This window comes from Lissotriton helveticus, chromosome 3_1 (assembly GCF_964261635.1).
Source record: "Lissotriton helveticus chromosome 3_1, aLisHel1.1, whole genome shotgun sequence".
NCBI classification, from domain to species: Eukaryota; Metazoa; Chordata; class Amphibia; order Caudata; family Salamandridae; genus Lissotriton; species Lissotriton helveticus.
In genome coordinates this window covers 1570804659-1570826853 of record NC_136061.1, presented here as the reverse complement: position 1 = coordinate 1570826853, position 22195 = coordinate 1570804659, and the positions used below count along the sequence as shown (strand labels likewise).

General features: G+C 39.8%; 1 protein-coding gene across 1 annotated transcript in view; it reads right to left on the bottom strand.

Annotated features, from left to right (window-relative positions):
- VSIG10L2 (V-set and immunoglobulin domain containing 10 like 2) overlaps positions 1 to 22195 on the bottom strand; it is a 221496-nt gene that overhangs the window by 161470 nt on the left and 37831 nt on the right. Inside the window, exon 4 of the mRNA XM_078683409.1 lies at positions 9987 to 10262. Within this exon, the coding sequence (XP_078539535.1) occupies positions 9987 to 10262 (276 nt within the window). The remainder of the gene's footprint in view (positions 1 to 9986; positions 10263 to 22195) is intronic.

Here is a 22195-nt window from a genome sequence, read left to right as displayed (position 1 = left end):
CTATGAATATGTTTGGTACAAATTAATGTCAACTGATTCTATATGTGTCATAATGTGTATGTATGTGTGAATGTTTGTAATTGTTAGGAATGAGTGTAAGAAGTGTTATTGTAAATAATTGTGGAGTGTAATAATTTTTGTACATAAACTTTTGAATGTTTTCTAAATATGTCTTTGATACAAATTGAAAATTAAAATAATTGATTTGTTCTAGACTAAAAGAGTTGTCTGAAAACTTACTGTTTAATTGAGTAGGTTGTTAGGTCACTTCCAGGCCCCCATTCTAAGTTTTTGGCAATATTGGTGCTTGTTTTTGGTTTTTGTATTTAGTGAGGCTTGTCCTTATTGCCCGTAAGCCCAGACCCAGTATAGGTTACGGTACTCACATGATGGCTGAGCAGCAGTGAAGAGAACATCAATGGGGAGGATGCATTATACCAAACAGTACGTTACAACACACTGCATGTGAGCTATGCCCCAGAACTTCTGCTGTGGTCATAGCCCAGTCTCTGTGTGATTTCAGGTGAGAGTCTGGGCTCCATGGAAATCCTTCATGTTGGCAATGTGTATCAATGACATTTGGGGACTTTTGTTTGGCTGACGATATACCAGTAGTATACTTACTCTACCACAACTAACTAGTGAACAAACGCTGTATGAATATGAGACCCAAACTGTGGGAACCATCCATAGACAAAATACTGCAGGCCACATTGACAATCAGATGAGGATGTAGGGCAAACATACAATTCTACAAAACAATCAATAGGCCTGAGTTCTGGCTTTCGGGAAGCCCTAAAACTGTGCAGGGAAGGAGGTCTGCATATACCCCGGTTTGATGCTGAATGAGTCAGATCTAGGATATTCATAGTTAAAGTATTCAGGAATGCGCACTTTAAATACAAAACATTTCAACTTATTTTACCAAACTTAACTGACCTCAAATTGGCTAAAGTATCTCTACCCACCACTTTCTTTAGTGGGGGACAGAAGACACTGGTTTGTTTCACATGATTTGGATAGATCAGTGCTTGGGAACTATTGGGAACAGATCACAATCATACTAAACACCAAACAGGTAAGATATGGCTACATTGAGCCAAAGTAAGTCTCCTGGACTAATTAATGCCTTGCCCCAAACATAAAAAACTTGGATGTAAGTTCACTGACATCACTTTGCTGTTAGTCAATAGACAATGCCATTGTCATAGAAGGAAGCGCAATGCCGCTATATTTGGCTGATTGACCAGGAGAAAACGTTATCCAGAAGCAGAGACAATGAATATCAGGAAAAACACCAGAAAAATGGGGTGCCAGGGACAGCAATGTGCATGGACACCCCGCTAATATGACTCCTCGAAGGAGTGACATGACCACCCAGACATTCCATATGCCAACTCCTCAAAGGCCCTTTCTGCCTGTGACCTGCTTCATCCCACAAGGATGTGACGGAGAATAACACAATCTGAATGCAGGGCATTCATGAACAGGGAATACAATCGGGCAAAGACATTGACTAGCAGACCTAAAAAGAATATTGAAGCACTGAGGCTTAATTTTTAAGGTTACACTGATTTAAATATTTTTTATTACATTCCCAGTCTTCTAACTCCTTAAGTGCGATACCTGGTAGTCAGCTAATAATGTATTATCAACAAAACCAATGATATATACTAACTTATATATTACGCCAAAGAAAATAATTCCAGTTCAACAGATATCTATTGTTGCTAAAACTTAAAACTAATATAGCAGAGTGCAAAAACCATTTTAGAATTATATGCAGGCGTATAAACAATACGTTGATGCACAGACAGAACAATAACATTATACTACACATTTGTGCTTAGTTAAGAAACTCTTACTACTTTTCTAAATCCCCACACTTTGCCATCACTCTGTAAATATATTGACCTAGCAGTCATGATTGAAAAAGTATATAGTCACTCAAAAGAAGGTATACTTTCTATATTTTTCAGGTTTTAAAAATAAATAAGAACATGGAAAAGCATTATTGTCTGTAATTACGTGGTTAACATTAGTAAAAATAGAAGAATGGCTGATATAATTAGAGTCTTGCAAGGTATCTGAAAGGCAACATAGAGTAGTGATGGATTCTTAAGAAAGCTTCAAAGACAATTCGGCAACTGATGAAATATTTTACTAATGTTTACAAATACATGGCATTCATTGTAAATCCATTCTATTTTTGCTTACGTAGTAGAGAATTATGCATTGCATGTTAATTTGAAATATTGGATAATATCTATTATTTCGACTACAAACAATGTGCATGTGCCAATGCTGAAGCAAATGCATATGCCAGGACACCATAGCTGGTAGTAGTGCAAACATGCAAACTCTGGGCCCCTGATCTAGAGCAATGGCAAAAGCAGGTAATTCAGATCATAACTTCTTTCAGTTTTTTCTGGAGAGAATGCCAAGAGAAATTTGCAATTTAAGGACATACAGCCACATGCATCATTGTACCATTTTGCGATTTCTTAATTGCGAAAATTAAGGAATCGCAATTAAAAAATCGCAAAATACTATGCATTAAGAAATCGCAATTTGTTTTGCGATTTCTTAATTCTCCTTAATTGTGATTTACAATTTGCGAATCGCAATTAAGGAATCCCTTCCCATTGATTCCTATGGGCCTAGAGGCCCATAGGAATGAATGGGAAGCCATTCTCATTTTGCGATTCGCAATTAAGGAATCGCAAAATGAGAATGCTATTTCAAGGGTGCAGGGGGGGGTCCAAAGGACCCCCCCTGCACCCCTGAAATTTAACTTTAAGAACTTTTTTCACACACACATGCCCCAAGGGCATGTGTATGTGTAAAATGAAACTTTCAAAAATGCACTTTTGTGCATTTTTGAAAGTTTTTGCAAATTACCTTGAAGTTCAACTTCATGGTAATTTACCACTACCTATTTGCGAATTCACATTTTTAAAAAAATCATGCATAGCATTTAAGAAATCGCTAAATTGCGATTTCTTAAATGCAATCGGAATTTAAGAAATCGCAAATAAATTGCGATTTCTTAAATTGCGAAAAAAGCAAAAAGTTGAATGCATCCCAAATAAGGGATTTGCATTCGCAAATGGCCGAATTTTGCGATTCGCACCATTTGCGAATGCAAAAACCCTTGATGCATGTGCCCCATATTGTGTTTTTTCCTGTATACTGTAATCATTTAAAAGATATAAATATAGAACTCTGCTACTCACCCTTTCCCTGCCTATCATAGTTATTAAATACGAGAATTGATAGACCCATTGGATCAGGGACACAATGCTATTTACTCCAGGTCTTGAATACAAAACATAGATTTTACCTAACTAGATTAAGAATGGGGATAGCCATTTTTTATTAGCCTTCCCAACCATGGGAGAATGGAAACAAAATCTCCCAAAATGCCCCTATGAGGGAAAATCTGATCAGACAACTTTACACTTTATCTTATTTTGTGAGTTTTATAGAGATATCACGAAGAACATTTTATGTCTATTGTTTTTAAAGGAAAGATTGTTCACCTATAAAACTGCTTTTGATTTTATTTGTAATTTAGAAAATGACAGAGTGTGTAATGCGGTGACGATTTACATTCAGATGGCAATTAGAAGAAGAAAATATAACTCACATCTCAAGGCCCTCATTTATGAAGAAGATAGGACGCATATTGTTTAATGATATTCAGGGTTGCAGTTTTGTTGCCGTACTATATACTATGCACGTGGTACTTTATGTACAAACTATCTCCCGCTTTTGCTTTTATTGTATCACTCCATTGCATATATTCATGTACAGTAGAATTTTTAACCATTTTGTGTTTTAATGTACAGACTGCGATGAATTGTGAAGATGTTTATTGTTATTTTTAGGATTCTTTTATGGTTGTTCTTTACTAACTGAAAAAAGCTGGATTTGATTGATTGAAATATGAGACTAGTTTAAAGGGCAGACTATTTGCTATCTATTTTTGTACCTATCATCATATCTAAGTACTTGCCTATTTATTCTAGTTTTTATTTATTTCAATTAATAAATGAGCACACAACTTTTCAGAGTTCAGTTTAATACATTTGAATAATTTGTGACTCAGTGTATGCATGGACAGACAGAAAGTCACAAATAAAATACGAACATATGCATGAGCCTTGAGCACTTTAGAAGTTATTGAATGTTTGGTGTGCTCTACTCCTTCAGCCAGGGGAATGATAACATCACTGGTCGACATGGTAGATTACAACCAACCATATTAGAGATCTCTGCCTGCCTGGAAAATATCTCTGTGCCCTCAGAGGAACCACAGCCAGGGTAGCTCTTCTGAAGGTACTATATGTATGCCAAGCAACCATCATGTTTCTTGAAGCCACTTATCAATCCTTTTTGTTTTTTATAAGCAAACTTCCAAAGCAGTAGTTTGTTCTCTCCTAGGGGGTTAGGATCGTTTATATATATATTTCTGTCTGGGGTTGACTTAAAATTATTTTTTTATTTCTTCAGTTCTGTGAGAGAAAAAGACGGTTTCATAAATTCTATCTATAAAGTGTGATCCAGTCCTAAAGAATGAACATTTTAGACAGCATAATTTGCAGCAAACCAAAATATTTATTGTTTTAAGATGTTTCACACCATTACAGCATTGTATTTTAAATGTTTTCCATGCTCTGCATCACATTCACAATCCATTTTCACTTTTTGTTACCAACTTAATTAATCTAGTTGACCCATCTCATTATTAAACACAACAAAATAAATGTTCTTCTGCATGTTATTACTCACATTTTATAGTACATTGAATTCTGCCTCTTTCTACCATTTCCCATCCAAACCATCTATATTTCTCCAAAACATCAAGATTCCATTGGATTTTACTAACCGTTTCCCACTTTTTTTATTGTAAAAAGTATTAGTTTATATTTCTTTCTAACCACTACTTTCTTTGAGAACTAATCATGTTAAATTTAACAGAAATAGATGAGAAATTATGAACATTGAGATTGGAAAATAATCACATAAACACCTGTAAAAGGAATGTTCAAACCTAAATACATTCAAAGCACTATCACTCTGTTTTCTATACTCAATTAGTATCTATTTTTTTTTAAAACATCTGGTTTTAACAAATAAGAAGGTACCTGACACAGGTATTTATGAGTACCTTTGTCATTTTTTTGCGCATCTAGGAAACTTCAAGGATAAATACCTGGCCTTTTGGAACTTAAGTCCTCTGAATAGACATGTGGAGAAAAATATAATGAGTTCATAATGTGCATCTGTACATTCAGTCTTCTAGTACCTTTGAACTAAATAAACACCAACTGGGAATGGCTAATTTATTTTCTTTAATACTTCATCTATGCTAAAATAAGTACCATGGGTTTTTAAGAAACCACTAATGCCTTTCCTTGAAACACTGCCACAAATTAGAATCCATTATATCTACTTAACATATAATCAGAACCTTTACTTTGATTCAAGCCATTGCATATAATCAAGTACATCTATATGTCAAGATATGGATACGGCTAAAATATGGGGTTACGGTAAGTGTTAGGGTAAAGGGTTAGGGTTAAGGTTAGGGTTACATATTCAAGCTAATGGGGTAGGCCAGAGTTTTGATTTGGAGTTAGATACAGTGCTGGGATTAAACTGAGGTTTAGGTTTAAGGGTAAGTGTAGGATTACGTTTAGGATTAAGGTAGGCCTAATCAAAGAGTTTGGATGCTGTGACTTTATAAGTAGTGTTAGGCACATTTTTATTGTTAGGCTTTGAGCTAGTGTTAGCGTTAAGGTTAGTGTACAGGTCAGTGTTAAGGTTATTGCCATAAATTGTTTTAACTTAGTTACATGACTCAAGTTGATATAGAAAACTGAGTGAAATAGCTGTCGGCAGTGGTAATCTATTTAGAGATATACTACCATTTCCATATGAATAAAAGGATCACTCTAACTCATTCATGATAAAATGGAAATTTAAGTGCATAGATTTAAGTCTATGTATGCCACACAGCTTCTCTTTTTTTTCCAGAATTTAGGGAAGAGTGTTTCACTATGAAATTCTGAAACCTATGGCTTCGTAGTTCTGAAAATATACGTCTTATCCCTAACCATCCAATCCAAAACCATTGCAGGATTTGGTGCATAGGGTTTTTCATTTCCTATAAAACTCATTTTAATTTAGAGAGAAATACTTGGGTATCGTACTTTGAACTCACATTGAAAGAAATTTAATAATACAATAATACCATGATGATGACATGGTAAAACTGGAAATAGAACAACCCCTGACCCCAATATTAAAACTGCAATTTTGATCATATATTTAAACAAATCATATAGTAATCGTTAAACAAAACTCATTGAAACGCTAGTATTGAGTTCCACTCCAAAACACTACAAGCAAACATAACTCCTTTTAAGAGCTGAAAAGATAAAAAAATAGGGCGGGGGAGAAACTCCAGTTATCAAGCCTACAAATCATAAATGGTAAATGATCTTCAAACAAAATTTACCACTTGTATAGTGTACAAACCTATTAAAACAAAATAAATAGAGAAACTATTCAAACTAAGTCCTTCAAGTAACTAAAACTAAAATAAAAATAATCCCAGAAAATCCTAAAGTGGTGTACCACTTGCCTACCACATTTCAACATTGTAAAGATTACATGTATTTTTAAAATGAATAAACACCACATCTGGTCCAATGTAGCACAAATCAAACACACTACTGAGGGAAATGTGTGCACCAGTATGACATCTCACTCAATACGGAAAACCACAAATGCAACTCTGCAAAATATTACATCACTAATCATTGCAAAATAATATTTTAAACCTTTGATACAAGAAATAACATAGAAACAGGGATTTCCTTGATAGCACTGTCACAGTTCGTTTTTTAAACCAAATTAGGCATACCACCTATGCCAAATATAATTCTCTTTTATCTCTTCACCAGAAAGCCTGACCTTTATTTATGATTTCCAGAAAACTACAATCTCACCTTCCTCACAAAAGAAAATACTGCAATTAAATGTGGCTAGATATTTCTATTAGTAATTTGTGTGGAACCCTTTATCATCCATGATTCAAGCCATACCACTGAATGAAGGCAGCTCCCCAGGAAAAAAATTATCAAAAGATTGTGCATGTTTTGTCAGAATTCACAATACTTGCTACATGAATTCCTACAGATTCATATTATGGAGGCTGACCTAGCCCTGTATTCCAGCACTAACTAATAAAAGGTTTTAAGAACGCTTTCTAATGTACCCTATTTGGATGACCATTCCCATGCCAATAATTCAGCTCTACCTTGAATGAACATGTGACACAAAAACATAAAGCTCTTAATTAATCTGAAGTTTTCTTTAGTTAGTTAAGGACTGTCCACGTTATTTCTAATCATACACTAATGGTATGCTTGAAAAGAACACCAGAAACTCAATTCTAACACACACAGTGTGACTACTGCAAAAAATCCAATATAGGTTTTATAGAAAGCAAAATCCCAAAACAATGGTATTTGACTACATTATCATTATATGACTGTGCTTCACAGAACTCATCTAGCTAGAACTGCAGTACTGCTGAAGCTAATTATGCTGATTCCACAAACTTAAAAGTGCAAAGCAATCACAAAAAACAATTATAGAATAATTAATTAAACTACAAACATGTTATAGATTTTTACCTATTTCATTCATGCACCAAGAAATACTACTTATCTGTTGCAAAACACATCATCTTGAAGCTCACTATAAACCAAAAACTAGCCAAGGTATTGTTTGACTGTACCTGGCAAAATATTTCCCGAATCCATGCCTTCATAAATGCTCAATATTTGATCTATTTACCTGCTAGAAGCACAGGCATGCAAAAGGTACTCTCAGTTGACGTTAGATGGGCCGTAGTCTCTAATAAGTATAGTATTTCACAATAGCAATTAAAAACTGTCAAAAACTCTAGGCATCTATGAATATGTACATTAAACAAACTCCAAATAAAGTGATCCAGACACTTGATCAATTTCATCTGGTAAATTCCCGTTTAAGGGCTGTGAGGATCCCAGCAGATACAGTGGGGCATATTTATAATTATATCACGCAGCGCATGGAGCAAGTCATCTTGCTGCGCTGCGTGATAGAGAAAGGGCAGGAATATTCCATACTGAACAATGTTCAGCGAATTCCTGCCTTTTCCCAGCACTGGTGCACAATGTTCTATCTGGCGCCAATGCAAGCACTCTTGCACAATTGTGCAAAGGTGCCTGCATTGTTAGTAGGACACTTTTTTGTGCAGGAAGGAGCACCTTCCTGCACAAAAACAATCCCCTAAAGCATTTTCCTTTTTCTATGTATGCTGCAGAATGCAGCACACATATAAAGAGGAAAAAACATGGAGAAATAAAGATATTTTCTCCTTGTCATGACTCACGTGGGGGGGGGGGGTGGTAATATAGCATTTTGATGCATTCCCAGGTCTAGTATACCTGGAAATGCCCCACATCTATGGGTGTTGCATGGGAACACCCACGCACCACCCATTGAAAGCCTTCCTGTGATAGAGCAACGCAAAGCAGCAATTTGCGCTGTGTTGCGTTACTCTAGATTTATCAAGCCACTCAGGACCATGCAAGGCTTGATAAATTGCATCTCATGGGTTGCATCACTTTTGCACCCTGTTGCTTGGTGCAAATACAACCCCATGATAAATATGGCCCAAAATCTTTAAAATACAAGGGGGCATATTACCAAGGGGGGCGATAGGCAATTATCGCTGATTCAGCGGCCGTTTTCGGCCGCTAAGCGGCGATAATTCTATCGCCCTATTAGCAAGCTGTCGCTAACTGATGTTAGCGAAAGCTTTTAGGCGATAGCGAGCAGTTTGGGGTCTGCTTTGCATGTCAGCGATGTTTATTGCTAATGACATGCAAAGTGGGCGTACCCAACCAGTTAGCGACTGAAAGCAGTCGCTAACGTCGCTATCGCCTATTAGCAAGGCAGGCGTAGCGATGGATATATTTGCGCTAAGCGCGAATATCTCCAAATACTAACACCTGCCCAGACCAGTTCTTAGCCATGTTATTCAATGGGAGGTGGATAACATGGCTAAGAGCATTTCGTCACGCATTTTGCCACTATCACTGAATATTTTAGCACAATGGAGAAAAACGTTGCTAATAGCATGTTTTCTCCGCTAACATATCCAGCGATAGGCAGCGATTAAAAAAAATGCGCTAAGCGCATTTTGCAATAAATATCGCTATTCCTTGGCAATATGTCCCAAGGTTCCAGAGAATCACAGCTGTAAATTGAGACAAATGTAAATTTGTTTTAGTCCATGGCATACTTCAATTTATCTGATTACCAAATGTCATGCCATATTCAGCGACCTCAACTTTTTATGAGCTTATATTATTATTTGCCAGGAAAAATGACAGTTTTAAAATCTGCATCATTTGGTCTGTTCTTAGCCTTTTTACACTGGAATTCATCAAATCGTTTCTATAGAAGTATATTACTCTCGTTAGTGACTGTATGCTTCAACAGCTTACACCCTGTACGCCAAGGATTCGAAAGGTACTGAATGCAATAGTGTCCAATGGAAATATCTGCCCGAAAATAGTCTTCTCCTTGTCACTGGGGGTGTCATATGAGGTATCAGACTTATGGGAAGGAAATCTCCCACTAATGATACACCTTCATAACTTCCTTCAAATAAATGTAGCTAGATTTCTCTTGCAGCATTCAGAATTTCTCCTTCATTCTTATTATTTATGTGCTTTTATTGTTTTCTTTGAACTCCTCAGTTGTTTCTTCCATCGCTGCTTGTAAGGAACTGGAAAGCATATTTCTAATGGAAAGAGCAGGGAAAAATGAGAGAAAGAAAGGAATGGAAATTGGAAAAGGGACACCCAGGTGGCAGTAGCAGCAGTGCAACACAAAACAATGCGCGATTTCATACTTACAGTAGACTGTAAGGCTGATGGTGAGTTGGGTGCGCGTATTGAGGTGTGAGTTCTGCGCGAGGCAGGTGTAGGTGCCCGTCTGGCTTCTTGAGATCTTCGAAATGACATACATCTGCCCCGAATAGATTTGAGAGTTGTTATAGAACCATATATACTGGCAGGGGGGGTTCGAAGATGCCAGGCAGGTCATGGTGACTTCCTCTTGCTCATTAGCCGCAAAGCCTGTTTCACTGATGGCAAAGGGCTGAATGTTGATCACAGGGTCATCTGGTCCATCTTAAAGAAAGGAAAACCAAGAGAAAATGCAATTAACCCTATAATGGAGTATCCATATGTGTTGTATTAACCTTTACGTGTTTCAGTGTAGAGATACTTATCAGTAGGCATGGAAGACACAGAAAATCAGTGAAGCACATAAAGGCTATTGGTAAGGGCAATGCATATCAGTGATATCATTACAGTGATGAAAGAAAGATAACGCTACTCGAAGTGGTGAAAAGAGGTTTGTATGATCAGCTAACAGTGATTGGAAAGACAGTGAACATATTTTGCTCTAAGGCATAAACTCATTGGCCCTCGTTTATGAAAAGTGACGTATCGCTGCGAGAAAACAGTGATGCGTCACTTTTCATTGCGCCCTCCTTGCGAGACCAATGATGCATCATATTTAAAGTGACACAACTCCAGCAATGGGACATTACACATGTGCAAGTCCCATGTTAAATGTGCCTGCATTAGTCTTATGCCTGCCATGAGGCAGGCGTGAGATATTGACGCATTTGTGTCCTAGAAGTGGCCCAGTGAAATCTCATAGATTTTACTGTGTCACTTCTACAATCCTTTCTTGCATCAGAATGCCCCCCCAGCATATATTATACCTGGCGCAGGTATAATGTGGCACAGGGGTTTATTTACAAAGTGACGCATCTATCTAGATGCGTCACTTTGTAAATATGATGCAACATGGTGCATTTGTTACACCGCTGGTGTGTCAAAAGTGACGCACCGGCAGCGCAAAAGTGACACAAGGGCCCATAAATAAGCCCCATTATATCCAGTGCTAATATCGGGCATACTAAATCCTAGAAGTTCCCTGCACTAATAGAATTATAGGCTTGTCAAACCTATATCACGATTCAGAAAAGGGGGTGGTGATGAACAGAGTGTCTGAATTAAGCAGACCACTCTTACCCAGTCCAAAGATCAGGGCTTGTTCCATCACCGTTATTTAGCTCACTGCCCCATCCCAGCTCAGAACCTGGCTATATGCAAATTAGTCTGTCCCTGGCCCAGTGCATCATGGGAACAGGGCAGACCAAACTACCAAGCCAATTCTTCACCAGAAAGGATACAAGTTTCCGGGGACCGGTTTCTGGCATTTCAGCCTCGTCGGCCCGGCTTGCTTGAATCCTGATGGAGCAGTGAGCAAGGGACTCATGTCTGAGTATACCCTGCCACACCTATAGTGGCCAAAAACGATTCAGAAAAGGGGGTGGTGATGAACAGAGTGTCTGAATTAAGCAGACCACTCTTACCCAGTCCAAAGATCAGGGCTTGATCCATCACCGTTATTTAGCTCACTGCCCCATCCCAGCTCAGAACCTGGCTATATGCAAATTAGTCTGTCCCTGGCCCAGTGCATCATGGGAACAGGGCAGACCAAACTACCAAGCCAATTCTTCACCAGAAAGGATACAAGCTTCCAGGGACCGGTTTCTGGCATTTCAGCCTCGTCGGCCCGGCTTGCTTGAATCCTGATGGAGCAGTGAGCAAGGGACTCATGTCTGAGTATACCCTGCCACACCTATAGTGGCCAAAAACGATTCAGAAAAGGGGGTGGTGATGAACAGAGTGTCTGAATTAAGCAGACCACTCTTACCCAGTCAAAAGATCAGGGCTTGATCCATCACCGTTATTTAGCTCACTGCCCCATCCCAGCTCAGAACCTGGCTATATGCAAATTAGTCTGTCCCTGGCCCAGTGCATCATGGGAACAGGGCAGACCAAACTACCAAGCCAATTCTTCACCAGAAAGGATACAAGCTTCCGGGGACCGGTTTCTGGCATTTCAGCCTCGTCGGCCCGGCTTGCTTGAATCCTGATGGAGCAGTGAGCAAGGGACTCATGTCTGAGTATACCCTGCCACACCTATAGTGGCCAAAAACGATTCAGAAAAGGGGGTGGTGATGAACAGAGTGTCTGAATTAAGCAGAATACTCTCACCCAGTCAAGAGATCAGGGCTTGATCCATCACCGTTATTTAGCTCACTGCCCCATCCCAGCTCAGAACCTGGCTATATGCAAATTAGTCTGTCCCTGGCCCAGTGCATCATGGGAACAGGGCAGACCAAACTACCAAGCCAATTCTTCACCAGAAAGGATACAAGCTTCCGGGGACCGGTTTCTGGCATTTCAGCCTCGTCGGCCCGGCTTGCTTGAAACCTGATGGAGCAGTGAGCAAGGGACTCATGTCTGAGTATACCCTGCCACACCTATAGTGGCCAAAAACGATTCAGAAAAGGGGGTGGTGATGAACAGAGTGTCTGAATTAAGCAGACCACTCTTACCCAGTCCAAAGATCAGCGCTTGATCCATCACCGTTATTTAGCTCACTGCCCCATCCCAGCTCAGAACCTGGCTATATGCAAATTAGTCTGTCCCTGGCCCAGTGCATCATGGGAACAGGGCAGACCAAACTACCAAGCCAATTCTTCACCAGAAAGGATACAAGCTTCCGGGGACCGGTTTCTGGCATTTCAGCCTCGTGTTGTTAAATATTTTGTCCACCCTAAGCGTGGAAGGGTATACTCAGATGTGAGTCCCTTGCTCATTGCACCATCAGGATTCAAGCAAGCCGGGCCGACGACGCCTGAAATGGCAGAAACCGGTCCCCGGAAGCTTGTTTCCTTCCCAGTGTAAAAATTGGCTTGGTAGTTTGGTTTGCCCTGTTCCCATCATGCACTGGGACAGGAACAGACTAATTTGCATATAGCCAGGTTCTGAACTGGGATGGTGCAGTGAGCTAAAAAATGGTGTTGGATCTAGCCCTGATCTCTTGACTGGGTGAGAGTATTCTGCTTAATTCAGAAACTCTGTCCATCACCACCCCTTGTTGTTAAATATTTTGTCCACCCTAAGCGTGGAAGGGTATACTCAGATGTGAGTCCCTTGCTCATTGCACCATCAGGATTCAAGCAAGCCGGGCCGACGACGCCTGAAATGGCAGAAACCGGTCCCCGGAAGCTTGTTTCCTTCCCAGTGTAAGAATTGGCTTGGTAGTTTGGTTTGCCCTGTTCCCATCATGCACTGGGACAGGAACAGACTAATTTGCATATAGCCAGGTTCTGAACTGGGATGGTGCAGTGAGCTAAAAAACGGTGTTGGATCTAGCCCTGATCTCTTGACTGGGTGAGAGTATTCTGCTTAATTCAGAAACTCTGTCCATCACCACCCCTTGTTGTTAAACCTATATCACAGCAGTAATGCAACATTAAGACATCTTCACTTCTGGAAGCACTATGTCGACCATGTGAGCAGTCGCATTCGGCTGTGCTCCTTCCCAGCTGATTGAATTGTGTGAGCTGGTGAGTGGAGGCAGGTCTACCGCATGAGCAAGTGTAAGAGCTGATGTACAGAGACGCGGCTCCAGTCATGCTGTTTCTTGGAGGCTAAAGGAGCAGTAGCAGCAGCAGCAGCTGTAAGTCATGCAGTCTGGCGTGCTACATACGGGTTAAGTCATCACTGTGGGTGCTGCAATTACCAAATTGCCTGGCTACTAGGGAAGCGGGCATACTCTGGGCTAGGTATGACACTCAAGAGTTGGCACTTAACTCGAGAGCGGGCGGGTGGAATCCTTGAGCAGCACCTCGCATTCCCGACCCACCCCACTCAAAAACACATCACAATAGCGTGGCAACGAGAAAGCCGGGCCCAAAGGGCAGCAAGCACCAACAGCTGGGGAAGTAAATACAAAGCAAGTGTGGATAATGCTGTACCAGCTTTTGGGCCTGGACTTTGGTCCTCCATAGTGGATCTTCTTGTGGCAGCAAGTGTGCTAAGAAAGCCCCCAGGAGTGCAGGCCTCTCAGGGAGGCCATGCTCAAGACAGAATTGTGATAAATACTCTTATGGGCAGTGTTTACACTGGCAGTGGAGATGAGGTAACTGACAGTGAGGTCTCAATAATGCAGGGTGGGTCCGAACCATCTTCTCAGACTATGGCTGCTCCCTTTGCGTTATCTTTATCTGGTGGGCCACTAACCATTCAAAATGATGTTCTGATCAGCAAATCAGCAGTTTACAGGTAGATCCTGGGCCTTAGGTCAGTGAAATTTCTCATAATTTAATGGAAGGGGGCAATATGGCATTAGGTGCTGCTTCAAGCTATAAGGCGTCTGAAAGAGAGGGAGCCAAAGGGACAAATAATGAGTTGCTCACAGCATCTACCTCTCTCCTGATTGAGGAGATAACCTCTGTAGAGGGTGTGCGCCCTGTTGGTTTGGTGACCGGCTTCTCCTACTGTACTTTCTGACATTAGTGCAAATGGGCCTGAGGCTGAGTTTTCCCTTTGTTCAAGCAATCACTCCTCTATAACCTCAGCAGAGAAGTTAGAGGTCGCTAATGCACAGTTACTTGGCTCACCAGGAAGTCTATGGGTAGTATCCCTGTATTAGCAAGGACCCGTGATAGCAGAGAGGGTAGAGACACTCCCTCAATGGCTAAGTTGTGGGACAATGATACTAGGATGGCAGAGGACTACGGCAGAACACATAAGATGCTAGACAAACCCTCTGAGCATGGAGACAGGTTCTTCTCATTAAGTGAAGGAGCAGACTCCCCTAGCGTGGGGGATGTGGAGGATGTAGACTACTCATCAGCTTTAGGTATCATGTTGTACGGCTCATCAGTAGAAATGAACCCCACAGCAATATTTAAGCTTGTAAGGTGACATAGGAGGCCTAAACGGCAAAATTCAGCTGGGAAAAAGGGTGAGAATTTATCGGTCCCTGGGTTAAAATGGGACTGCTCACCAACTCAGCAGGTGTACAAGGACCCACCTAACCAACAGCAGGTCTCTCACCATCCATAAATCCGATAGCCTAATTAAGGAAACCGGGGAGAGCCGACATTGGGGCTTATATATCGCTCCATTAAGCAACACCAGGAAGAAACTCGCTCTGATTGCTGCAAGGCAAGGATGGTAGCAAAGAAATTGCAGGGAGCAATGAGAAAGATCTCCAAGGCCTGCACTGAAATTGGTGAAAGGATTACTGTGGTTGCTAACCGCACTTCAGCATTGAGACAGGCGTGATGTGCTGAAAAGACCGTCAGAGACCCAAGAATCCCAGATCTTGGATATACAATGGAAACGTGAGGACTTCAAGAACAGGCAGTTGCAAAACAACTTGCAGATGTTGTGCCTCTAGGAAGGGGTCAAATGCAATGATATTAGAACCTTTGTGATTATACTGTTCAAGGGAGCTTTTTCTGATCTAGGATGCTGGAATTGGGAACAAGAGATTCAGAGAGCACATTGGTTCTCTTTTATGCTAAAAAGACAAAGTCAACCACGGGAGGAAGGCACCCCAGGCCTAATGCAGTTATTGTCTATTTTGGCAACTTCCTTCTCAGGCAGGCTATCTTTGAGAAAGTACACCCCCATGGCAGGTAAAACCTTGATGGATATTCCTTTTTTACAAGGTTGGACTGTTGCCTTTTGACTGGGGAAAGACGATGGAGATTGAGACAATTTATAAAGCTGTGTCAGGAGAAGGGAGCTGAAGCTTACCTGATGAACCCTGCTCATCTCTAGATTATATTTAAAAGTAAGACTCATGTATTCATTTCAGAAATGAAAGCTAAGGAGTACTTAAATGAACTAGCAGGCTCAGCATAAAGGGCTAAGCCAGAAGCGTATATTAATTGGCTTGTAATTGTTTACATAGTGCCCCCCCTGATTTGGTCTCTTCTATTAAGTATGCTTTTAATTTATCTTATTTATTCTTCTTTTGATATTAGTTATATCTGTGAGGAGGCATATGAAGTTGTATTTAGGGGTGTATACTCATGCAGATCACTCATCTAGATGAGCCCTTGAAAACAACTAATGAAAACCTCAACTCAAACCTCTGGGGCCTTCTGGCAGTGCACCTAAAGGAAAATTATAGAGTCATAGTGAAGCAAGCCAGCATCTAGGAAATCTGTACTAAGTAAAACCTCAACAAGCAGAAAGCAGAGCAAGAATTTAACAGCTGCATTAAAATAACAAAACCAAGCTTTGAAAAATCTTAAGCCATGATAAGGGTGAAAGCAAGTGGCTACAGAACCAGGTTGCCACGATTAGGCTGAAATACAAGAAATATCTTTAGACTCAAAAAAGGGAGAAGAAAGCCAGAAGGTTGCCTGAATTTCACGCAATAATAAAATCTAAAGATCAGAGGAAATTCTGGCTATGGATCAATAATAGCTCAACCCTAAAACATCAGGCAAAGGCAGTTAATATTACCCCTGCTGAATCAGAATCCTACATTAAAAATTTACATATAGATCAAGTGATAGATGGAAGTGAGATCGAAGTACCTCGACAAGGCACCAACGTGCTAATGACATCAATTAGCATGGGCCATGTAGACATGACATCAGTAAGCCTGGACCAAATGGTGACAGCCATCAAAGAAATGTGCCCAAGTGGAGCCCTGGGCCCAAGTGGCATCCCACCCTTGATAGATACATGTGCCCCAACTCGATGGGCCTCAGTAATGGCCCACCTATTCCAAGAATAATTATTAAAGACAAACATCCCATAGTCATGACCAGGGTCACTATTGTTTCCTTTACACAAGAAAGGGTCTCAATCCAGCCCTTGGAATTACCACCTTATCAACTATGTGCTATTCTTTATTTGTCATTCTGTGAAGGCTCTTGATTTCATCCACCACGCTTTACATTTCAATAAGTGATCACTTTCTGAAGAGTCAACCTGAATCATGTCAAGTTTCTTGTGGGCTGTGATCAAGTACAGAAAGAATTTATAAGATTGTAAGTATGTACTTGTGGAATATTTTGCTTCTTATGTTTATTGTATATATGTTTTAAAAAAATTCTGACTTCGATGATTTCTGAAATGCTATATTTTATGCTTTTATGATTTTTAAAGTGAAATCGATAAAGGTTATGTGATTTAATTCAATTCTGAAGAGCGGGAATATTTGGATGACCCCTTTTGCAATAACAAAATTAGTTAGGCACTCAGGGCCTTACATTCTGGAAACGCAGTGGGTTCGGATAGAATCCCTCTGGAATTTAATACGTCTTTTTAGCCCTACAGGTAGATTTAGTTAATATTTAGCGCAAGGTACAAAGCAGTCAACAGACTCCAGAATGTTGGGCAACTACAAATAGAGTTGTTTCTAAGAAGAACGAGAAGCCTCCTCATGATCCTACGTTATACAGACCTGCCTCATTGATCAACAGTGATGCCAAAATGAACTCTAAGATTTTGGCTTCAAGGTTAAATCTTTTATTGGCAAACTGGTACCCCCAAGACAACACAGTTTCATACATGGGAGAAGAACCACCAATCATATTAGTTGAATTATAACATTGTTCAATGGAGCTGGTGTTGTGTGACAGGAGATCCTATGGTCTTGGGAATTTTAGATGCTGAAAAGGCTTTTGATCGGGTTACCTGGGAAAATCTGGAGGCCATGTTTAGGTGGCACAAATACAGTCAGGGATTCTTCAAGGCTATTAAAGCAGTTCACAGAATTGTAACAGCTAGGCATTACATTATGGCAGGGTAGTCTGCGCTTTTTCACAAAATGATTAATAAGAGACAGGGGTATCCCTTCTAGCCCTTATTATCTGCTCTTTCTATTGATCCTCTGATAATAAAATTTAAATCCAATGCTTTAATTCAACCAATGAGTTCTTTTGGACACTTGTGACACTGGATTAAGATGGGACAATAAAGGAGTTTGAAAAAGAGGCCTTAAAATTTGGAAAACCTTCTGGTTATTCCTTGAACCGTAATGAGACACAGCTGGTTGTCAATGATCAGATACATTTGGAGGACGATCCTATAGTAGAACAAGCTGTGTTTCTGGGAGTAAATATTACACCTAAAATTTTTCAGATTGTGGAACTAAATCTAGCCACAGTAATATATAAGGACTTTAGTAGAATGGATAATCTCCATCTCATGATTATTGGATACTGCAATGCAATAAAAATGTTATCCTTTCCCAAAGTTCTGTATTCATTTTGAGGGCAATACCATTATAGTGTGAAAAAAGATGGTTCAAGACAATGAAGGAGATGTCTAGCAGTTTTACTTAGTCCTATGCCAAATCCAGAAGGGCTCTTAGGTGTTTGATGTTGCCTAGGGCAAGCGGCAGCTAAGCAGTCCCAAATGTTACATACTATCAGTGGTCAAAGGCCCTACAAAACATGAAATCTCTTACTGGAGCAAGGCAGATTGATTGTCAGGTGGCAGTTGTGACGCCTCCTATTTATGAATTGCTAATAGGGGATGGCACTAAGGAGTGTGTTTTAAAATGTTTGAGCCAAGCTATTACAAAAAGTTATCTTTAAGTCCCTGCAAGCTGCCTTTAAGTTCTGCGTGTTCTTTAAGAAGAAGATTGGCATTGGGAGATAAATTTACTGCACCCCTATCTGTAGGTCTCCCTTGCTCCTAAAGATATTTCAAGACTCATTGTCTCAGGTGGTAAGCTAATGGGTTTGAGAAGCTAAGTGATTTATTTGATGGAAATAAAGAACTCTCATTTTGGGAGCTACAACTGGAGTACAGGGTAGAAAAGAGAGATTTAAAAAAATATTTTCAGGTTTGGGATATCTTGTTAAAAAATGTGGTGGAGCAATCCGGTTTACTAAGGAAACAATGGTTGAGCTCATTGGTGATAATAATATCTGTAAGAAAAGATCAAATGTGTGATTACTTGAGTGGCTTTATATCTGACGATCTCAAGAAATTGCCTGAGATGTGGTAAAAATGGCCACAGACCACAGGCAGTAGCTTCCTTGTTTCACGTGAGCTTGGATATACTTTGCTCTTGTCTGCAGGCACAAATTTGTAAGACGCTTTTTAACTTGTATTATACTCTAGCAAAAATAGCGAGCTGGAGGAGAAATGTAGGTATCTGCTGTCAGCGCTGTCAAAGTCGGGAGGCAGATTTGGGACACATGTTCAGCATTTACCCAGCTCTAGACTCTCTTAAGTAAAATATACCTAGCTTTCTGAGGGTGGTCCTCCATGTGGATGTGATATTAACTCCTCAACTTTTATTATTAGGGGGGCTAATAATACTGCTGGCATTACAAAGACAAAGGTGGCTTTGTCTTTGTGGCTATGGCAGTAGCTCGTATCTGTATTTATTCATTTATTTATTTATTTATTCAAGAGTTTTATATAGCGCTGGCTAGACCCGGAGGTATCAGAGCGCTTTACATGAGGTTCCACAAAAATTACATTACAAGATTAAATCAGTTCAATTTACATCAGTTGCTAGACAAACAATAACAAGAACATAGGAGACGAGATAATTGAGGTTTTGAGGGGAAGTGGTAAGGGTAAAGAAGTGGGAGGGAGAAGCGGCAGAGAGACGAAAGGAAAGTCTGTCCAAGGTCTGGCTGGGTAGGTGACAGTCGAGGGGAAGACCCAAAATCCATCTCCTCAATAGCTATCAGGTAGCTCCACCGGGCATTGGCCAAATAGCTCGGTCTCAGTGGGAAAAATATTTAAAGAGACGTGGGGGGCAAAATAGATGGAGGGTAGTGGGGAGGGGGCATGGAAGTAGAGATAGGGGGGATAGGGGAAGAGACAACAAAGAGAGAGGAAATGAAGTCTATCTAAGGGCCGGCTGGGTAGGTGACGACCAAGGAGGGATTCCACAGCCCATCTCCCCTATAGCTAAACCAGGTAGCTCCATCGGGTATTAGACAAAATAGTTCAGTCTCAGTCTATTGAGAGAGGAGAGAAGGAGAGTCAAAAATAGGGGGAGGGCGGCGGCCTGGCTCAACCTTGTACCCCTATATTTCAGCAATGGCCGGCAAGGTCACTTTCAATGTTTAACCTGGAAAATAGCTTATATCAATGGAAAGGCAAGAAAGCAAAACAAGCATTGGTAAATGCAGTAGGTTTTGCCTATGTGATTATTTATATATTTTTTTAGATGCATGTTTCTGATGAGGGATAACAGGTGGGGTTAGGAACAGAGATTGCATTGAGGGGAAACTAAAAGTCAGACAACTGGTCATGAAGTAGAGGGTGTTTCAGATAGCAAAGCGGCAAGAAGAAAGTGACACACTAAAAGAAAAAAATGAGAATGTGATGAGAAGAATGATAATTAGTAGAGTACATACAGATGACAGTAAAATAGCTTAGAGGGGTTAAAGAATAGTGGAGTGGAATAGCAGAGTTACAGGGCAGTGGACTGGCATAATGAGAAAGCGCAGTGAATTAACAATGAAAGAGTAAGTAGAAGAGAAAGAGGGAGAATAAAGGTGTGCCAATGGAGAGTGAAACTGTGCAAGTATCAGTAAAAAACAGTGATGTGACAACCACAACAGTAAGAAAGGCATGTGATTTGGAGCAGAGAGAAAGAGCAGCCTAGAGCATAAAAAATATTAACGCAATGGCAGGCTAGAGAGAGAGAATAGAGATTGCTTGAGAACACCATAGAAATGACACTGAGATTTACTCCACTGGCAAATTCAGTCCGTAACAGTGCTAGAACATATAGTACACATAAGGGAAAATTCCCAAAACCGTTTGTGATTAAGAAAAGTAGTACCACAGGAGTACTCTTTTATTCTTATTTTAAATGTTTACTCACAAAAGATGTAAATGAGTACTTCAAAAGTACTTTCATACATATTCCAAAATATCTTTGTGAAGGAGCACTTTCTCTTCAGATTATTACCAAGCAAGGAGGCAGGAAGATCCTTCACAGTCTCAGATAGAAGCAGGACACTGGCTAAGATAGAGTGGTCATAGACTCAAGGTTCACATATGCATTTCCTTTATTACCCCAGGATCCCATTCTTAGATGTGTTCATATTCAATTTAATAATTAAACAAATGAATTTGATTTGGCAATTTTTATATAGCACAAATATCTAAGATATTCTTTTTTCTAAAGAAGCTGATGGAGGATGCGTCTCAGATACGGGCCAGAAACTGCCCATCCTGAAAGTAAGTTGGCTTTCTTTAGTTTAAAATCTCAAAATGAAAGTGTTTGTGTTATGGACCAACAATGGATTTACCTGATTTATGAACTATTAATCATAGAAGCTACTTTTTTTCTGACCACATGTTTGATCTAGAGTAAAGGTACAAGACTGGAACACTCCTCTGTTTTTTTCTGACAAGTGAACATTGGAAACTGAAAGGATCACGCAGTTCTGGACTGCAGTGTATGGCATGGAAGGTATCTGCTGGTTCCCCAGCAAGAAAGTGGTGCTGTATGATGGAGGCCAACAAATAATGCAGTGTATCCACTGTTCAACTTTCTATCATGGTAGAGAATAAAGCACTGGTAAGCAATGGTCAGATATTGGTATGTTTCTCTTGTTCAAACTTCAGAATTTGGGAACAATGGCAGCTTTTGTTTACTGAAACATTTGCATCCCTAAGTAGAAACCATTGCAATAGTCCAGTAAAGTGATAATTAAGAGGCAATTAGTGTATTTTTGAATTGCTAAAAAAATACATGTTATTGATGTATCTTTATAATGCCTTGCAGCACACCGATGGGCACCAAAACAGATTTTCATCCATTTTCATCAAGTTTATTTCAGGATATATTCCCATAATACTTCATGTCCAATACATGAAACATTAAAATGTTTGAAAAATAAATAAAAATATTACATTTAAAATCACATAAAGTCCAAATATATCAGTGAAACAACAGCTTATCCTGCTTCTAACCATCATATTATCAAGTACTATAACAAAAATGAATTGCGAAGTTGGTGAATGCGATTCTCTAAATTCTCTAAATCATTAAGTAAAGGAAAAAAGGAGAATATTCAAATGTAAATATGTCTGTACAAATCCATCCTCTATAGTTGAAGAAACCATTCATAGTGCAATTGTAAAACTGTTCGATATAATTATTCAAGCAATAAAAAAATAACAGGATAGGGCAAAAACCAACACATATGTATTTGTCTTTTCTATTCAGAAGG